At 41.7% G+C, this 20,965-nt stretch overlaps 1 protein-coding gene and 1 long non-coding RNA gene across 3 annotated transcripts in view; both read right to left on the bottom strand.

The window, feature by feature from the left end:
- Nucleotides 1–13,114, bottom strand: part of LOC147168849 (uncharacterized) — a 73,064-nt gene extending 59,950 nt beyond the window's left edge. For both annotated transcript variants that reach the window (XR_015095933.1, XR_015095932.1), the window contains exon 1: nt 13,004–13,114. This is a non-coding gene — a long non-coding RNA (uncharacterized LOC147168849). The remainder of the gene's footprint in view (nt 1–13,003) is intronic.
- A 1,231-nt stretch (nt 13,115–14,345) lies between these two features.
- On the bottom strand, nt 14,346–19,152 carry spry1 (sprouty homolog 1, antagonist of FGF signaling (Drosophila)). Its single transcript, XM_086085780.1, has 2 exons — nt 18,537–19,152; nt 14,346–16,994 (listed from the first exon to the last, which is right to left on the bottom strand). Exon 2 carries the CDS (start codon nt 16,937–16,939, stop codon nt 15,902–15,904), a length of 1,038 nt encoding a protein of 345 aa, XP_085941906.1. The 5' UTR covers nt 16,940–16,994; nt 18,537–19,152; the 3' UTR covers nt 14,346–15,901.
- Between the last annotated feature and the right edge of the window lie 1,813 nt (nt 19,153–20,965).

The raw sequence follows: 20,965 nt of genomic DNA, 5'->3' as shown, positions 1-20,965 counted from the left end.
CATTTAGCATTTTTTGTTAGTCAGTTCGCGACATTAGCTAAGCAACGAGAACATGTTTGATGGCATAAAAGCCTGTGCCAATGCCAACTTGCTTTATTTTGTTAAAAGTTAATAAAAAAAAAAACAACTTTATGTAGAGAGGTTTTTTTTTGTTATGCCTAGTTATTAAAATAGCTATTGTTATAATTGACAAAAAAATCATTTACTTTTGTACTTAAGTACATTTCAAGAGTCTGTCTATTTCTTTACACTTTAACTTAGGTAAAGGAGTTGAATCATTATTTGTATTTTTACCAAAGTCTTTTATTTACACATATTTGTCCCGTGGCAATCCGGAAACGGGCACCGCAGCCTGAGAAGTGGGTCACAGTGAGGCAAAGGAGCCCGGCGGCCACTTTGAGCCGCTTCAAGTCCCGTCACGTAAACAATGGCACTTCACGGGGAGAGGCTCGTCTTCCTTCCTGCCTGACTTCCTGTCCATCGTTCTGCCTGACTTGGCAAACTCAATGCTGAAGCCCCCCAGACACCCCCCCCACCCCCCTGCCCTCCCCCTTGTCCCTCCCTCACCCATTCAGACCTCCCTCCCTCTTGAATCCAGCAGAGTAGAGGAAGGAAAAGAGGCGACGACAAAGGAGAAATGATAAACGACGACAAAGCGACACGATTCTTGTGTGGAAGTGCAACACGGCGAGTCAACAAGCTGGGCCCTTTGACATGGAGATGACGGCGGTGAAGGTGACGGGGGGAGTTGAAGGTTGTGAATGTACTGATTGGCACCTACAGTGCACTAAACTTTTAAACCCGCCCACGACCTCCAGTCCTTTCTCATGCGGGCCCCGGCCCAGCAGATTGATGATAGCCAGTGCACTTCCTCCTCGGGGAGCGCGACCTCGGCTTGAAGAATGGCTGACCGTTGATTAGCCCGAGTCATTACCATTCAAGGCTAGCTGCCATTATGTGGTGGCACAAAGATGGAATGCTAAATTAGTATGTCAGCAAAAGATGGCCATTTACACATAAAGGATAGGAAGATAAAGATGAAGGTTTAAGGAAAGCAGATTTAGGGCCAGCAGGATCAAATGTAAAGCTCCTCATTCACCAAATATAAACTCTAAGATACATTTTGAAACCATGTTTATGATACACTATGTAAAATGAGTTGTTCTATAAATAACTTCCTTTTGAAAAAAATCTATTTTGGCGTTTGTGGATCTCACTCCGCTTCATCTGTCCTTTCTTTAGTCCTTCCTAAGGTCTCTTGGGTTCTCGCTAATCTGTTGGAATTGAGATGTTTCTGGGGTTGGTGAAAGATTCTGGTTTTGTAACTCTGCGGGTGGTAGGTGGTGTCTGGTTGGTGCTGGATTTCACTTTTGATCCTTCCTCTAGTCTCCTGACAACTTCACGACTGACGGGATTCTGAAGTATCGGTTTAGGGTGAAGAGTTTGGGATTTTTAACAGGTGTCAGGTGAATTAAAGAGCACAAACTCACACACACGCAAATTAAAAAGATTGAGCGATGAAGATGACCAAGTAACTTTGTATTCTTACCAAAGTCTTTTATTTACATATTTGTCCCCAGTGGCAACCCTAACCTTAACCCTAACCCATGTTGACTCGGGAAGGGTGCTGAATGAATAATACTGAGCTCTCAAAAAACAAACCAAAAAAAGAAAAAATATATTTTAAGAAATTAAGCCAAATTAATGCCACCCCGATCATGGGTTAGGGTTAGGGTTAGTCACCCTAACACAGAGGTGGGCATCGAGGGCCGGAGTCCTGCAGGTTTTGCATGTTGCCCTTCTCCAACACAGCTGATATATGATCAGCTCATCAGCAAGCTCTGCATAAGCCTGATAACGATCCTGTTGATTGGAATCAGCTTGTGTTGGAAGTGAGAAACTTCCAAAACCTGCAGGACTGCGGCCCTCGAGGACCGAGATTGCTCACCTCTGCCTTAACCCATTAAAAATTACCACTCTATCACAACATTTTAAGAGGTTCTGATTATAGACGAATTACAAATTGTCAAATTCTGAAGATTTGTATTTATTTATTTATTTTAAGATAACGGATTACAGACTATTTTTTTAAAGCAAATTTGAGAAATTTAGTATGACTTTTAAAGATAATTAAGACCATCATTTTGGAAAATGTTTTCTAACTTCTAAGAATTTGCCAAAATGAAAGCATCAGTGTGTAAAGTCACACATGACGTTTGATTGAGAGCATTTATATACATAAATCAGATATTCATACTTGTGCATCTCCTCTGTCTACTCCTGCTTTTAAAAAGATAACTTTATGCATTTGATGTTTAAACAAATAACCAAAACTGAGTAAATGTACATTCAGACATCCTGTCACACCTTAACAATCACAAATTCAGGCATGCAGTTCATTCCGTGACCTGTTACTCAACTTATAGGGGGACTATAAACTCTCTGTGTTAAATAGGCAGACTTCCTGAGGAATAAAAGCCACATTTTATGAGTTTATGGGCCTAATTGGGTCAACAAAAGAGCAACACACCCAGTACAATCTCAACTGATCAGGTGACATAATTTTACACTTATCTTCGACCTGAATTGGAGGGGGAAATTACATCATGTAGTCAAGAGAATACCTGACATCACCATTCTAGTTAGAGGGAGTAGTTGTGGTAGTGGTAGTAATAGTTGTTGTAGATATCATGGTCACACCTTTACTCATTGGCGCACCAACTTTAGAGAGTCTCACAGAAAAAAAAAACTAGTTACTGAGCAAGTTAATGATAACAAACTTTCCTGACATTATTTGTGTTTCAGAGGTGGCAAATCCAGGTCCAGAAAATTAAAACCCCAGCACAGTTTGGATTTAGCCCCAGGTGCTAGCTAGTGAGCACCCTAGCTAGCTCCCCGGGTGCTCGGTCACCTGCTAGCTCGCACAAAGGACTGTGGCAGGGTTTTTACTTTCTGGACCTAAATTTGACACCTCTGTTGTGTTCTAGCACACAAACTTCTGCACGAAGCATCCCGGAAGCCAAGCGCGAGCTAGTGAGCCAATCGGCATTCCGTAGAGCTGACAAATAGGATCACATTGGGGGTCACCAGTTGTAAGGAGACAGAATAATTCTGATTCTGATTCTCATTCTGTCTCCTTACAAAGTCATCATTAACACACACAAAACTATTACTTGCTTTTGCGGTTTTGAAGGCTTTTCATGTTCATCTTTCCACATTTTGACGTCATGATGTTGTAGTAGCAGTAGTATTAGAAAATACCAGTAGCCAGGAGGGGTAAAATGACTAACTGTACTAAGTTGTTAAGAAATATATATTGTCAAAATGATAGCGCCTTGACATATATCACAACGAATTTTAAAAAATAAAATCTTCCTTCTTCTTCTTCTTCTTGCTTTTATCGGCTTGCTAGCGCCCTCTTTGTTCATTTGTGGCACCTACGGACTATAATAAGTCTCAGTACAGAAGCTGAGTACAAAAGAAAGCTCCCAAGGACCAGTTTTTGTATAGTACAGGTATTTGATCTCAAATGTGGTGATCACCACCCCCTCCCCAAATATCTATAAATGACGCATTTAAATATCAAACCAGGGAAGCACCGTGTGTGCATCGCTGGTGCGCAGCTACTCTGAAATGATACTCAGAAAAAGCTCAGGGGTCAAAAGTCACGTCTTAGTTGATAGTGTGCTGCTGGTATCAGATGCAACCAATCCTGACTACACAGCAAAATAGGAGGGGGGAAAGAGCCGGAAATGGAAAGTGCCTTGGGTGAGCGGGGAAAGCAGAAAAAAGAGAGAGAGAGGGAGGGGATTTTTTTTCACTGCAGGCGACCAAGCGACCTTGAACGAGAGGTCTTTTAAAGTCGCACCTGTATGGCGCATGAGGAGGAAGTCTGGAAGCTTGATGTGGGCGCTACGTGTACTCCAGGCCCTCAGGAAAGGAAAGAATTAGAGGGGCCCCTTTGTTGTCTACTCTCGCTACACTTCATATATATTTTAAAGGCCTGAATACAAGGAAGAAGACCCCTCCTCTCTCGCTCTCTCTGTAAAAAAAGACCTTGGCGCAGATTGTCTGATGTTCCTGTAAAGGCCAATTGAGCGTTTGATTGTGGCCAAACACGGATACGGTTATGAGCACGCGTCTCGGCCTCGTCGTAAAGACGAGGCGCTGGCGGACAGCTGGTTTCACTTTTTTTTTCTTTTTTGGTGCTTTCGCTCGTTGGCGCGCTCGCACTTTCCTTTGTTCGAACAAAGTGTTCCTCTTTTGATGCGTCCTGACTAATGGTGTGATATTCACAGGGCGGCCGCACGCTTTCCTTTCAACTCCTCCGCAGCTGGTTGCCTGGAACACATGCATACCCCCCCTCGCAAAAAAAATGCTACAGGCGACAGCAAGGGGCCTATTCTTATCAGCTCTTAGGCCTGTCTTATTTAATACTGGCATAGATAAACATCACTGGAAATGTAGCTAGCAACACTTACACTTACTCTAAGCCCGGGAAAAACTACATTGGGGCCCTACACATCTTGAAAGGCCCCTAACAGCAGAGTTTCCCAATGTTTATTGAGCAAATTTACATTTACATTTGAAAATATCACAGAGCACCACCAAACAAAAACATCACAAGGTTAAATAGTGATGACTTCCATCTCAATTAACTCAAAATGTACTTCAGTATGCAATCTGTGCCTGTTTAGTTGAATACAAAGCTATTATTCTTTTGCATACATAATGGGTATAGATTAGGGGTGTCAAAATGAGTGCATTAATTTTGAGTTAATTTAAAGTTCCTTTAAGGCCACTAATTTGTTTAACGCGCGATTAATGACCGCCTCTTACTTGGAAAGCCTGTACTGGGGGAATTCCAGTCACAATGTAGCAGACAGGTCCACGTCAAAATTTAGCAGTAATACATTTAATAATAATGCATATATTTGTGGAAACTGGGGTCAATTTGTATTTTACATTTTAAAAATGTGCAGAATTTCACAAGTGACTTCATGTTAAAGAATATAGCTCTTATATGAAAAGAAAAATGCACTGAGCCTTACAAATGCAATTATGCCATCTATTGGCAGAAAAAGGACCTCAACACAAATCAATATCACACTCGGTTTTTTTACAATACAGTACATATTTTTAATTTTACCTCAAATTTATGATTTATTATAAAATTACTGTATCAATGACTAAAAGATGCAGCCATATTTCAATGTTACTTTTTCCACTTTTTTGTTAACAAGAGTATGAAAAGTTATTGTACATTTAGAACAGATATAACATTTGCAATTAATCGTGAGTTAACTATTGAAGTCATGCGATTAATTACAATTAAACATTTAAATTGTCTACACATACACATTAATTGTACCGTCTGCCTGTTCTTCCTATCACTATTTGTCGCTGGCATAGATACAATACTCAAAATAAATCATTTCAAAGTGAATACGTTCCCACAGCACACCTGACCATCTCTCACAAATTAACTCAAAGGCCAGGAAAATGCTGGGCCGCCTTCGTCTTACCTATTCCGTGTCGGTACCTTTGTACGCACATAAGGAACACGGGAAAAAGAAAGTTTTTATGGGTAAAAAAAAACACTGCATTATGTTCTATTATCAACCCATTCCTTTTCCTATGTGCTCTTCCTCTCTACTTTCTCTGCCAAAGAACCCCTCCAATGGACAAAAGACACCCCCAGGTTCAAAGAACTCTAATAACAAATAAAAAGATGAGTGAGGGGTGGGGGTCGTGGATGAAGCTCCACTGATCACAAATCCTGTAATTCCTTGACACATTTCTAGAAGCCCGTGCTTGAGCGTAAGCCTAAAATCAACAACAGATAAGCCCCTCTGTGTCCCTTCTCTTTGATCTGAAGGGGTGTGGAGGTGCTTTGGTGGTGGTGGTGGGTAGGGGGTGTAACTCCTAAGCTTCCTGCTCTGGACCCCCCACTCCTGTTCTAGATGTGGAAACCCTGGAGGGGGTGCTGAGCAGAGCCCATCAACGATTGATCTACTGTATTGGTCCATGTAATGTAAACAGACACTAAAGTGATTATTAAAAGCTACGGCGGCAAAGTCGTCCAGCACATTTTTGGCTTTCGGCCGATAACAGAGGCGAAGGAGATTAGACGAGGAAAAAAGTCAACATTTCCGACACAAATAATAGTGGGACTGCTACATATGTTAATGTGATTTTTATTCTCCACAATTGTTTGCCATGAAACAACTCCCACATAATACTTCCGAATTACACCGTTCAAATTTCAACTTGCTTCAAAAATTCACGCCTTCCGGGGCATTTATCCTGATTCCTAGGTGGCGCTATTGAGTGATTTTTATTTTTTGGTGCATTTTTCCATTGGATATCATTAGTTTCACTTTTCCATCTAAACAAAATGGAGGGTACTGCATGCCTAGGTAGCGCTAATGAGTGAATTTTATTTTTATTTTTTTGCATTTTCCCATCGGCTATCATTAGTTCCACTTTTCCATTTAAATGAATGGAGGGTACTTTCAGATAACACTTTTCCATATAAATTTCAACTTGCTTCAAAAATTCACACCTTTCAACTTCATCTTTTGTATTCATTTATCTTTCAACTGCAATTAATAGTTTGTAATTTTCACATAATTTATCTTTCAATTTACTTCATAAGCATTCAGTTTAGCATTCGGCTTTTAGCATTCCCACGGAATTTCTGCAGAAATTGCACTTAGTCTAGTAGGAAAGAGAAATCCTGACAGGAGTCGAAATGTTCTGATATCAGAGTGTTTCAAAGGCAATGGGAATTCTATAATACAGGACCACAGTGTGAAACCTCCATTTTCCAGTATCCTGTTTCTGTACAAATGGCACCGACACCAACTTGGGAGACAGTGGGCCTGGCAATTTTACAGCTGAATATCATTACATTCCCTTAACTTTTCATTAACATTAACATTCCCTTATCTTTTTACAGAATAGCGACACAGATAAAAAGGTAGAGATGTTGTCCGAAGTGGAAACTCCGGAGTCTTCCCCTGAACAGTACACACAGGCAAACAAAACTATTTTGCGACCCATTTTGGCCATTGTCCCAAAGTTTGTAACGCAAAGTTTGTAAACTGCTGTCTCGGGTGCTACGTCTGTAGAAGAGTAACAGAAGCCAAAGTGACATGAGGTCACCTCCTTTATGGAGGTAATCAGAGTTGCCTTCCTGTCTATTTTCACCCTATTCACACACAACTTGACCCCATGACAACAACCCACTCCCAATGTGAAACAGGACACCGTTTTTTTTTTCTTGTTATGGCTTTACAGCCTCGCAAGGCAACGGCACAAACAACAAGCTTCGTTCCTTCATCACCCCTTGAGCTTTAAAAACAGTTTACGTAGCATGTCGGAGTACAAACATTCTGTGTGGACTTGTTTGGCAGGAGCGCTCGTAAATCCAGAGAGTTTCCTTTAAAGAAGCAACAGCTTGTTTTGGTATTTAGTAGCATCAACAAGGTCAGCGTAGCTAGCGGAAGCGATGTAAAATTGTGCAAATATTCCTTTTTTCTGTTTTCTAACAACTCTAGACAGAGATGAATTGAGACACGGTTACATGTGACAAGCCAAACCATAATTAAAGTTTCGAATACAGTGGTGGACAGTAAATTGGAGCTAACACGTTAGCCATGTGTGAACAGCTTTTTGGTTTCAGACAAACAAATCGAAAATGTCCGTGTTCTTATAGTTAGCACTGAATAGCATCTAGCTATGATCTACTAAAACAAAATTGTGTGTTTAGGGATGTTATTTTAATTAAATAATCAACAATTATATTGCAGATGTCAGTATTCTACAAAGTCTAATACCCAACATTTCATATAGAAACTTTCTAGTATTGAGTGCACCAAAATGAAATGTACATTTGTGTGTGTTTAGAGTTACTATTTTTCATTTAATAACCCCAAAAATATAAATCTTATGAAATTCAAAGACAAAGTCAGTCTTTTGTATTTTATGCAAAATCTGACTAAAATCTAGCGTCCTTAAAAAAAATTGTTTAAACTTAAAAAAAAAAAACTAGATAATCAGGGAGGTGACTGTTTTGACAAATGAGAAAAAGAAAGTCCCTTGTGACGCCCCACCACCCGCAAGCCACCCCACCCTCTGACCCAACCCCATCCCATTGCCCCCCAGCCGAGAAGAGCCGGACGGAACTAAAGCCCCCCATTGTTGTCCCCTCATACAGGATCCGTAGGCAGTGAGAGAGGGATGTAAGGGGGGTAGAGAAAAGATGGGTCTGGTGTTGTAGGGGTGGGGGGGTGTATGAGTGTGTGAGTTGGGGGGGAGTGGGGGGGTCAGCCGGCCCGCTCAAACAAATAGCGTGGTAGGACTTGGCCCTATCTAATCAAGGGCAGGAGGTCACTTCCGAACAACTGGGCAATAAAAGATTATTTCCAGCCACATAACAGAGGAGCCGTTGGGGGGGGGGGGTGCTTGGCGGGACGCAAAAGGAGGGGAATGGGATGGTGTGGGGGGAGGGGGGCAAGGGGGAGGGCTGTCTGTGAGGGGAGGAAGTGAATTGAAAAAAGCCAGCAGACGGGAACCATCTGTCTGGATGCAAAGTCTAATCTCCCCCTCCCAAAAAAAGCCAGTGTAAGGGAGGTTGGGGGGGGAGGGAGGGTGTCAGTTTTAGGAATTCTACTTCTTACTGGATGGATCCAACCACCGTTGTCCTACCTGAGTCTGGTTTTGTTTTCCAGGCCGCCACATAGAGGGAAAAAGCAACGGGGGCCTGGAATGCTCTGAGTTAGCAACGAGTAGTAGCTAGCCGTGAGCAAGCCTTTTGGATTAGCCAATCAGAGACAAATTGTGGTGGGACTACATGCTACAAGCTAAAGCACAATAAAAGTGACTGTCTTACAGTGTTTGCAAGGGAAGTCAAACTCATAGCTAATTTAAAACATTCTTCTTCTTGCAGTTAGCCCCGAGTCATAGGCAGTCATGAGCTAGTTTGATTAGTCAGTTGAACATCTTTAACGCGAGGCAAGGCTACATGCTACAAGCTAAATCACAAGAACATTAACTGTCTTACTAAGGGTAGTTGTTAAGTAAAGTCAAAGTCGTAGCTAATTTTAAACATCCTTGTTCTTGCAGTTAGCCTTGAGTCATAGGCGGTCACAAGCTAGCCATTGGACTAGCCAGTCGGTCACATTTTAACATAAGTGATGGATTGAGGCAAGGTTACATGCTACAAGCTAAATCCAAAAAAATTTGACAGCCTCAGCCTAGGACTTCACGGTTGTCAAGGGTATACAGCAGTCGATAGTAAAGTCAATCTAAAAGCTAATGCTAGTTGTCGTTATCCAAGTGTGCACAGCCTCTGGTTCTTTTCAAACTAATCGATTCAGAAGATGTTCTTGTTCTTATGGTTAACACCAAGTCTTGGCTACCTGCAAACTCGTTTTTGGATTAGCCAGTCTTTCAATGTTTAATTTATTCTTAGATAAATGCAGGCTAAACTACTATAAAAGTGACAGCCTGAGTGTATACAACACTCAATGGGAAAGTCGAACCAATAGCTAATGCCGGCTCACATTAGCAGGCTAGCTTAGATCCTATCTGGTAATGCTAGCTCACATTAGCAGGCTACTTTATATCCTACTTTATATACCACATAGCAACAGCAACACCCTTTGAAAACAGACATGATCTTTAATCCGAGTTTGATCGATCCTCACTTTGTTTTTGAAACCGAATGCAAAATCAGATTTTTCAGAAGTGACGCATGGAATATCAATGAGCCCATTTGCTTTGTTGAAACAGGATCCAGTGATCAGGCACATTGATTGTCTTTGCCCAAATAAGGGCATTCAAAGTGACAGGAAGGAGGCTTGGAAAATAAATGGTAGGGCTTTGTGGTTTGACACTAAAAACAGAATGGCGGTGGGGTGCTTGGGTGGGGGGGGGGGTGTGTAACGGTTGGTGGTGTTTGTGGTGTGTACCCAGGAGCCTCAATGAAACACCTCCATCTTGAATAGCCCTCGACACCTGATAAAGCACCCGCCCGCCCTTTATGGTTCCCGAGGAGAAAAGATGGTGCTGGGTGACAATCCAAACAGGAAGCACTCAGTTTATGACGGCAATCCTCCACTTTGGATCAGCACTAAATGTATCTTTTATCCGGATCCACATCTGAACTTCGTTGGGCTGATGCAGAATTTTGGCAGAAAAAAAATATAGATTACCGATTAATCTGCCGATTATTTCAAAGCATATATTTAATGCATAAAATTGTGTTCCCACAGCATGCGCGTGAATATTCGTTATTTTAAGGAAAAACAAAGTCGACGCTAACTTCCTGTTCGCATTTGACTGGTATCTTCCCTTCGCTTTCACTTTTAGCATTAGCGCTTGTTCTTTGAATCCTACAAAAAAAATATGCGTTTCTATTAAATCCTTGTGAGACCATTTAAAGATTGACACAATCCAAGTCTGTGCCGATTTCCGGACTATTTTAAAGTCATTTTTATCCTGCGGAGGCCGAGTGGATGTTGGACGCGTTTTTGAACACATCAAACATTTCTGACGTCAGTTCGTCCAAAACCCAAACGTCTCCAGAGGTGGCTTCTTTTGGAGCGCGGGTCACCGTGTTGGGAGTCCAGAAGAGGCCCAAATCGCTACACTTCCTCTGATTGCTTATTTCTATTTATAAGAGTGTGGGGAGTGCAAGGGGGGGGGGGGGTTAATATGAACCATATGAGGAGTTTGAGGAAAGCTGAAGCAGCAATGTGGAGGAGGAACACTGGGAGAGAACATTCTGCTCCAGCCATGCCCCAGCTTTGGAAAAAAAAAAAAGAAAAAGGACTGCCCCGGTAGGACGTGCGGCTTGGAGGTTCCTCCGTGACTCACGTGGTAGTCATGTAGTTAAAAAAAATAATAACGCCAAGAAGAATGACGTGGGCGTGTGGAGCTGCTAAATTTAACCTGAAACAAGCTGCGCAGTTTACGCCGACAGATTACTTAATAGTGACTCAGATTTCACTTAGCAAATGTAGCTTCACTCACCACATGAGTAGGATGTGCGCGTGTTGAGGAGCAAATGGAACCACATTTTTCATGCACGTCATGTATCACAACAACAAATTGATGTTGCATCATGCTTTTTTTATATTCTCCACCACTGAACTTATCATTATACATCTTTCATTGCAGACGCTGATTGTTTTAGCTGAACTGATCGGAATTGGACAGAAATGAAAGGAAACAAAATTAAAAGGAAAAATAATAAAAAATTAAATATAATTATGAATATACCACCAAAAATATATTTGTCTATTTAAAAAATAAATAAAGGAAGAAGAAGAAATCAAATTGTTCAAAAGCACATGCTTAAAATTAAGGCTTTCAATTAAAATTTCAAATGTTTTGAAAATAGAAATCGTTTTAGAAAGGGATAAATAAATAAATAAATAAATAAATAGATACATAAATCTTATAGTAGATGGCATTATCCATTATATTGTATCATTAAAAATATTAGAAAAGTCATACAATTTTACTAAAATCTTTTACAAATTGTCGCAGGACTCCCTGGTAGTTGCATTGATTGGAATTAGACACAAAGCAGAAGAAAAAAAATAATAAACGACTATACAAAAAAAAAAAAGACTATAAATAACAAAATACACTTTGAAACCAATATTTTTAAAAGTGCTTTCCATTTGACTCAAAATATATATTCTTGAAAAATAAATAAAATGCAAAATATACACACTAAAATATGTGCATGTTCAATTATATCATTAAATATTAACTAAATCATCCTTCTTCTTTTTTTAAGTGTCTTTCTCAATGCCGAGACATCACTATAAGCCAACCTATTACCGTGCAATCATTACACATACTCAAAATATGCGATCTGCGTCATATTTTTGTTGAATGTACTTTAGGATTTTCTAAACACCAAAATGTCTCTAGATGGGGAAAATGGTTGAAAAGCTCGTTCAGCCTCCATAGCCAAGTTTGAGATGGGCTTCCTTATTTGGCTTCGGCTGGAAAACATCAAGTAAACACGCTGTCACTACAAGCATATAGTGGAGGGGGGGGGGGTGTAAGGGGGGCTCCTATTGTTTGCCATCATGCGAGGGAGCCAAATGGCTCTCGAGTTGCGTCGCACTGAAAGACGACAGGAAACTGACAAATCACTAATCCACTCCTAAGCCAACAAAAGGTACATTCCACCCCCACCCCTCACAAAAACACATTTGGTCAGGATGGGGAGCCTTCTTCATGGGTCATTCAAATATTTTGCAAAACTCTAAGGCAATAAATAGGCTTTTATTTTTGTGGATAGTAGTAAGAAGTAACAAAGGACAGACAGTAGTAACACTTTGGTAATGTACTTAAGTAGATTTGATAGATATTTGTACTCAGCATGAGTATTTATATTGTAAATTTGACAACCCGAATTGAGATGCAAATTGACCGTTAAAAAAAGAATGCTGAATCAGAATTTTGGGATTTGAGTGATAACCAAACCCATTTAACAGTGTGCGGCTAATGCTAACGATTGTGAATATAGCTACATAAGTGTCATGAGGTCTAAACTTTGCAAAAACTATTTTCTCAACACACCTCATAAGGACGTTTTTGGCTGGTGGTACATGACAAGTTAGCAAAATGGCTATTTGATATAATTGACAGTGAAATTGTATTTTTTATTTACTAGGACTGTGACTGTGAATTGAGATGCGAATTGGCTGTTAAAACCCGTGGGCAGTATTTTATTTTGATATGGGATTGGTCAGAACCATCAAAAAGCCCAAAACGGGTCACAATATCGCCAAGGGGTAAAGAATGCTGAATCAGAATTTTCTGATACGAGTGATCAATCATAGCTCATTTAACAGTGTGTGGCTAATGCTAACAAGTAACAGTTGTGAATATAGCTATGTGTCATGAGGTCTAAACTTTGCAAAAAACACACCGGGAAAACGGATTCTATACCTCTGTAGGAAAACTAACTCACCTTATGCTTGTAACTTTTTAAATCTGCGCCAGAGTAGTCACATGGTCCTCCTTTCTCTCACTTGCTGTGATGTCACAAGTCAAAGAGGACCCAAGGATTAGCTGCCTAAACATTACCTGCCTAAAAATACAAATATTTTTTGTACAGCATGCACTTTATAAACATCGTTTTTTTCTTGTCTCGTCATGATTTAGTCATCAAATAGTCAAACACTTCTTAGCAGCAACCATTTGCTTGTATTTGAACTTAAATTTAAGGTTGTTGTTTTTTTCAATTGTACCTCTTGCTGTGATGTTACAAGCCATAGAGGACCCAAGGATTAGCTGCCCAAACATTGCCTGCCTAAAAGTATAAACAAATAGTTTGAGAGCATACATTTTATAAACATCGTTTTTTTGTCTTGTCTCACCATAATTTAGTCATCAAATAGTCAAACACGTCTTAGCAGCAACCATTTGCTTGTATTTGAACTTATATTTAAGGTTTTTTTTATTCAATTGTAATTCTTGCTGTGATGTCACAAGCCATAGAGGACCCACAAATTAGCTGCCCAAACATTGCCTGCCTAAAAATACAAACAAATCGTTTGAGAGCATACATTTTATAAACATCGTTTTTTTTTGTCTTGTCTCACCATAATTTAGTCATCAACTAGCCAAACCCTTCTTAGCAGCAAGCATTTTCTCGTATTGGAACTTACTTTAAAAGGTTTTTACTCAATTGTACCTCTCATTTTCTCCAACGTGCTTGTCCCGCCTAAAGTGCTGACAAAGTCAAAACACTCACTGAGACTGTATGTAAACTGATAGCTCGTTTTGTGCCCTTTTGTTTACCTTCTTATCTGCTAAACTTTTACGACGCATCTGAGGACTTCCTGGTTTGTCCAACTGACATTTCAAAGTGATGATCTCATCCGCTGGGGGGTTGGGGGGGCGCTGGCGGGGGTCAGCAGACTTCCCAAGTGATAAATTCCCCTGACACACGCACACAAAAAATAGTAAGACAAGGGTAGGGGGAAAAGGAAAGGAAGAGGGTGAGGTTGGATTTTTCCTTAAGTGCAGGAACTACGCCATAAAAACTCGCCATTGATGGCCACCGGTTTTATTATCTTTGAACAGGTGGCCTGGTGATGGTCGCATGCACACACACACATGCAATATGGAGAGTGCCTGGAAGTTTAGGAATCTGATTGCGAGGGTCTTGCGGTGACTTGTTGAGCAACTTCCTGTTGGGAGTGCAGTGTGATGTTCGTGTGATGTCAACGTCACATTCATAAAGCCAAAAATGCCACCAACACACACATTCAGGAAAAAAAAAAGAGCCAGACACGTGCTTGTTTGTTTTCATTAATTAATATATTTTCTGCATTAAAGTTAACATAGTTTTCTTTTGTGCCACCCTTTTAATTTTTTTTTCTCAGTAAGTATTTGATATTTTTGTTATATTGACATGAGTAAAATTTTAAGACTGTCTCTTGCAATAAATATCATAAAATAATAGAGCTTCACATAATAAATATTTTTGTACAACAACAAAAACAATTTGAACAGATTTTCTTAACCAAAATAGCCAGAAGGCCTCTTTTTTGAGCATACAATGTACACAAAATAAATGGGAGCATGAAGGGAAGAGAAACATATTCCATGTGGAGAGACGAGAGGAAAAACAAATACTATGAGATGGATGTGCTTGTGTTAATGCAACATAAGCATGGAGGAGGTTTTTAGTGTTTTCTAGCAACCGGTAATTCCAAAAAAAAAAAAGAAAGAAAGAAAAAAGATACCTGCAGGTAACAGCTACATCATTGCCCTAAAGATAAGCAGGGTTTCTCAAACTGAGGCACAGGGGCCAAGAACGGGTCCTAAATGTCAAATTGGAGTTGTGATCTTTTGTATAGTTCCGAGGAGACATTGGCAGCGGGCTGAGTTTGAGAAATCATGTTGAAAAATAAGCAAGGTTTTCCAAACTGAGGATCAGGGGCATAGAATGGGTCCCATTTTTAGGGGACAGCCCCCAAATGTCAAATTGGAGTTGCATTAGTTTGGTTTGAGTTGACGGGACCAATGTTAAAAAAATAAAATAAAAATGTAATAAATCGATATTGAATCGATTTTCCTTTTTGAGCCCAATTTTGATTCATAAACCCATGAATCGGTCATTCAAATTTCATTTTCCCCATAAATTCTGAAAAAAAAAATTATTTGAATTTCAGGCCATTTTTTAAAAATCTTACCGTTTTCTTGAAATGTACTGTTCACGTGTTACTTTAACAAACTAAATCATTTGACCAATTACTGCCTCCGTCAAATTGACTTTGGAACTTATATATTTGTGGAGTTTTTAATCATGTCCTTGACATTTAAGAAGAATTGATGTTCCATAATTAATCAATATCAACATTGAAGTGAATCGAATCAAATTGAAGTCTTGTGAATCAATTCAGGAAATTCAAATCGATACCCAGCCTGAGAAATTATGCTAAAAATGAGCAGCGTTTCCCAAAACGACAGTCACGGGGCAAGCATGGGTCCCATTTCCGGCCTCGAACCCATATGCCAATTTGGAGTTGTGTTCTTTTGCATTGTACATTTTGAATTGATATTAGCAGGAGATTGGGGGGGTTAGTTTCAGAAACCCTGCTTTGAAAAGACACTCCTTCACAGGAAAAAAAACGGAAGTAAAACGATACAGAAATCGGAGAAGAGACTCGAGGAAAGACATAGGAGCGGTTAAGGCAAACACTGGTGTGTAAAACAAAAACATGGTCCTGAACCAGAAAAATAACTTTTCAAATCGAGTGGTTTTTCTTCGAGGGAAGACGGGCGGGAGGTGCTTGCTAGATTTTCTGTTTTCTGTCATCATTGTCTGTGGTGGTGGTTGTTGGGGGGGGGGGGGCGATCAGGAGGGTTTCTCCTGGTTCTGCGGGGCCCAGCTCTCCAGTTTGCAGTACACAGTGTTGGAGTTTTTGCATCGGCAGCCGGGCCTCCGCACCCGGTCGTAGCATCCCTGGCACGCCTTCAGGCAGCCCTTGACCGGCGGGTAGCACAGCAGGCAGGGGAAGAGTACCGACATTAATCCCATGCACAGGAAGCGCGAGCAGCAGTGCGAGTGCGACGGCGAGCAGGGGTGGTCGGCGCACGAGTCCCCCTCGTCGTCGTTGGAGCAGTGGTAGAAGATGCCCTTGACCAGGCACATGCACGTGCCGTGCTCCAGCGCGCTCTCCGCCGAGCAAAGGCACTGGCCGTTGCACGCCAGGCACGAGGGCAAGCTGCGGGGGGCCGTGCACTCGCTGCACTTGCATTTGCCGCAACGTTCGCAGATGAATTGGTGCCCGGCGGCGGAGGGGGGCGGCGCCGCCCCTTTGGCCGGGCCCGAGAAGTCCGGTTTGCCCTTGAGCGGCCCCTGGTGCAAGTGGGGACCCGAGTTGGGGCCCGCTACCGGCCCTTTGGCTTTGGGCTGAGTCCGAACGGGCCGCGAGTTGAGTCTGGCGGGCGGCGAGCGCGCCAGGAGTCCCTGCTCGGAGGAGGCGCTGCTGTTGCTCCCCGAGCTGGCGGCGCTCCCCGTGCTGGTAGAGCGGCTCAGAACCGGCACCCGGGCCCCGCCGCCGCCGCCGCCGCCCCAATGGTGGCCGCCCACCACCACCCCTGCGGACGGCCGGTGCTCATAGTTGTTGTTCACATTGACCAGGATGACCTCGTGAGTCCTCTCCTGCTTGTCGTGCGGCCGCGGCGGCATGCGGGGCACGGGCGGGCGGCGCGCCACCGACGGCCCCTCCGTGTACTCGTTGCTGGAGCGGATGGCCTTGATCTGGTCCAGGGAGAGGATGGCTGCATGCTGGAACTCCCGCTCGTAATCCGACCTCTGGCGGCTCTCGAGGGAGGGCTGCTGGATCACCACTAATGAACCGCCGGGGCCATGTTGACTTTGGAGCTCCATCTGGGGGGATCACCACTTCCGACATTCACCGTGGACTTGGCATGCATCGGAAAACCTGCGCAAAACGGGAGGAATTGGTCAGTTAGGGTTAACTCGTCGTCAAATGCTTGAGTATCTTTTAACCATTTTGTCACCCTCTTAAAATAGTAGCATAAGTCATATATCTGACCAATATTTATGAATTGTTTTACACTAAAAAGAACCATTTCTTGACTCAAAGTTGGGTCAAATTGACCCATAAAGTGGATCGGTCCATAATTGGGTTACTTTTGACCACCTCTGCTAAAATCGGCTGCATCCCACACATCATTCAGTTCTACCTCTGAATTTATTTATTTTTTACTTTTTGGAGAAAAAAATACACGTGTACCGTACGTACCCTTATCAGCACTCACTTTGTATTGCAATTTCTATGCTTTCTATGGTGTCCTTGAGGGCCCAAAAAGGGTGCAGCTAGTATAAAAAAATTATAATAAAAAATAAATAAAATCACTATTACACTTACTCCTGCTTATTAAAATGACAATGTAACAATAATAGTAAAAAAAAAAATTACATTTCTGTAGCTTGTTATTTCAAGATTTCAGTTGAGACCGCACTGAAATTGTGACCTCTTTGATTTAACATTAGTCGTTCGGCATTGTGTAGTTTTCATTGTGGAGACAACAGCCGATTTCCCTTGTGGGAATCTTGTCGTTCACCAGAAATCGACTAACAAGACTACTCTACCCTCTAATACCCCCCCCCCCCTTTTCCTCACCCCAATACGCACGCATTGCAAAAAGTCCAACGGGGGCCCGCTAGCAAACACTTCCCCTCGCTCATTTACATCTCTATGACTAGTTAACATTTAAATGCAAGCGCGGCCACGAAATGAGGACAGCGACTAAATGAGCCGCCTCGCTTAGTATTCTCGCACGCACCCCCACTGGAAAGTAGAGGGGGGGGGGGGCTTTTGAAGGAAATGGTGAAGAGAAAACAACAACAACAAAAAGCCTCAAGGTCAAAGTGAGTTGTGAAAAACACTTTGAAAATGTCACCGGTCGCTGAAAACGCCGTTGTTTAAACTCCTCTTTACAAGATATTTTATTTTCCTCCCAAACAACTTTGACAATTGTACATACTCTCCATGGCCCACGCTCCTTATTTTCCACCGCTCGCACTTCTTTTTTTTTTTTTTTGCTAATTTCAAACAAACTTTTATGACAATTTTGGACACCTGGCGTCAATCTGCTCGTGCGTATTGAGCGTTTTTGTCAAACATCGACTAAGTAAATTTGCACCTAAAGCCTGCGTTGCATGCAAATAGGAAAAGTTATGAATGAAAACGAGCGCCGTTGCTGGGGGAGGGGGAGGGGGAGGGGTGTTTGTCGCAGGCAACAGCCACGGAAGGACGCATGCATGCACGCGTGGAACCTCCACCAAGGAAGAAGAAAAAAAAAACCCTCCCTTCAACATCGACTTTGTGCGCTTTTAAACCCATCAAAGCCCACGCGGGGAGGCTTTGTAAGTGCTGCAAAAGTGTTTTAAAAAGGTGCGCTAATCCCCAAGGTGCGGCGCAAAATTGCGTGAAAATAACTTTAAAACGGTTATTTACCTATATGCAAGCGTCCATGGGCTCGAATCCATCAAGCCAGGCAGCCTACCGAGAGTCCATCCAGAAAAGAAGCGTGTTGTCCCCCCACGCAAATTGAACGCGGAGCATTCGCAGCCTGCTAATCCAAGTGCGTGTATCCCGTTTGCGGCGTTAATTCCCTTGTTTTTACGTCAAGTTTCCCGTGCGTAAAGAAAGAGAGAGAAAAAAAAAAAGCGAGTACATCCAAAGCCCCTCTGCACACATGCACAGCTGCGCACTTTTTTTTACACGGACGAGAGGCAGGCTGATCTCCGGCCAGGACCGAGCCGAGTCGGAGTCCCGTGCGTGGAAGTGTGAGAAAAGTGAGCGCAAAGTGGAGAAAAGTGGGGGCGAGCGTTAAATTGGCGAAAAGGCGAAGGGAGTTTAGGTCCAAAGCGGGTGCTCCTGCGGCGTACGGGCGCTCTGAGGCGTCAAGGCTGGCTTTGGCTCGCCTCCCCGCTTCCCTGCTCGTTTGCTTGCTTGCTTGGTGCTTGGCGGGCCTGTGAGCTCTGAATGAATGAGGCCGGGGGGGCCCCGCAGTGTTTGCTGCAGCACAAGGCACCTCCCACTGGCCATTGAGGCCCCTGAAAAAGGATACATCGCATCCGCTCCTGATTCATTGGGCAGATGTGCTGAAGCCGTTAAGGTGGACCGGAGCGTTTCCGCTCTTGTGGCTTTGGTGAATAATCAAGTGACGCACTGTGACGCAACACGTTTTCTTTTCTATTTTTTTTTTAGGGCCCCTTCTCGGTGCTTTTGTCATTTTTTTTGGTAAGAAAGACTCATCAGGGGAACTTACTGTACTCGAACATGTGAAAAACATGTTGCTAAGTGACCCATGCGGAATCACTATTACTCAACATTTGCATTTACATTAGGTCAGTTTGAATTAAACAACATCCAGTTTGTCACTTAAACAAACCTTTAATTTGTATTTAGTAGTAAATTCAAATAGAAAAAAATAATGATATGATATAATTTTTTACATCAATTCTTAAAAACACAAATAAATTACAAATGAAATATTTTTTAGGGGAAAAGACAAAAGTGGACATAATTAATTCATTAAGATGAAATATTTATATTGGGTTTGTTTTTATAATTATTGAATCATTGATTACTACACATTTTTATATTTACAATGAAAAACGTTTATTCATTTGAAAATAATCATGGAAAAATATATCCTAAATAAAGAAACCCTTTAAAAAATCAGGTAAAAACTCAATCATTTATTAATTTCACAAGACGTTACCAATTAAGAGTGAACCGAAGGCCTACAAATTAAAAATATATATTTCAATTGTACATACATTGAATGCGTAGACTAATTACAAATAAAATACATTGTAAATAACAATACAAATAAAGTGAGTAAATAAAACAATGTCTATAGTTTTAAATATGGAAAGTGTAAACTATCTATGCTACTTTAATTACTGTACTTAAGTAGATTATTTTTTTAAACACCTTGAAAAAGGACACATCCTTAAGAATATTATTTTATTTTAATATTATGCATGTGTACCTGTTTGACACATAATTATTATTATTATTCAAAAATGTTCACACGTGTACAATGTGAACGTTCTGTATCCCAGTGGAATGCCTGCTACTCACATCAGTTCCGGTCCACCTTAAAAACACAAGAAGCGCGGGGGAGGGGTGAGTAGGAAAAGCCCCACAACCCCCACCCCCGCGCCCACCACTCCGCTCGGCCCCTCCCCCACCCGTGTCCCCGACTGACTGCTTTGATTGGTGTCGCGGATGCGCTACATCCGGATCCATGAGAAAAGGGGAAGTTCAATACAAAGTCAATGGGGCCGCCATTCAAATGGAACAATCCATACGGGAGGGAAGAAGGGGCCTCCCTCCCGTATGCTGCTCGGCCTCGACACAACACATAGAGACAGTCATAAAAAGAATACTTAAAGCGTTGGTGAGAGTTTTGAGCAGGTTTAGTGACTGATGGGAGTTGCTGTCGCTGCTTTAGAAAGCGACAGATGGCCGCCAGTGTCGCCATTAGGGCGACCTGGACGGACTGGGCACAAAATGGAGGACCACGTTGGAAAGCGTCAGTCTCAGGAGGCAGATGGCTTCGTCCCATAGGACATTGATTGTCTCTCTCTCTCTCTCTTTTTCTTAAATTTAAATACATGTATAGATATTTCATAGGAAGTACAAAATATAGATGTTTAAGATTTTATTTTGCATCCATTTATTGATTTCTCAATTTTAAAAATACAGTCAAAATGTTGTTATAAAGATCCATGCATTTGAGAAAAAAAAAAGAATATATATATGACATTACAAGCTCCATACACTATTGGATTTTTCAAATTAAATTTGAGAAAATGTGTACATGACTTTAGTTTTTCACAATGCCCATGAAGAAATTAAAAAATAAGTCA

The sequence above is a fragment of the Leptonotus elevatus genome, chromosome 9 (assembly GCF_054856555.1).
Source record: "Leptonotus elevatus isolate MCC_2025b chromosome 9, RoL_Lele_1.0, whole genome shotgun sequence".
Classification (NCBI taxonomy): domain Eukaryota; kingdom Metazoa; phylum Chordata; class Actinopteri; order Syngnathiformes; family Syngnathidae; genus Leptonotus; species Leptonotus elevatus.
Note: the sequence above shows the minus strand (reverse complement) of the source record. Positions and strands in the feature narration are given on the sequence as shown.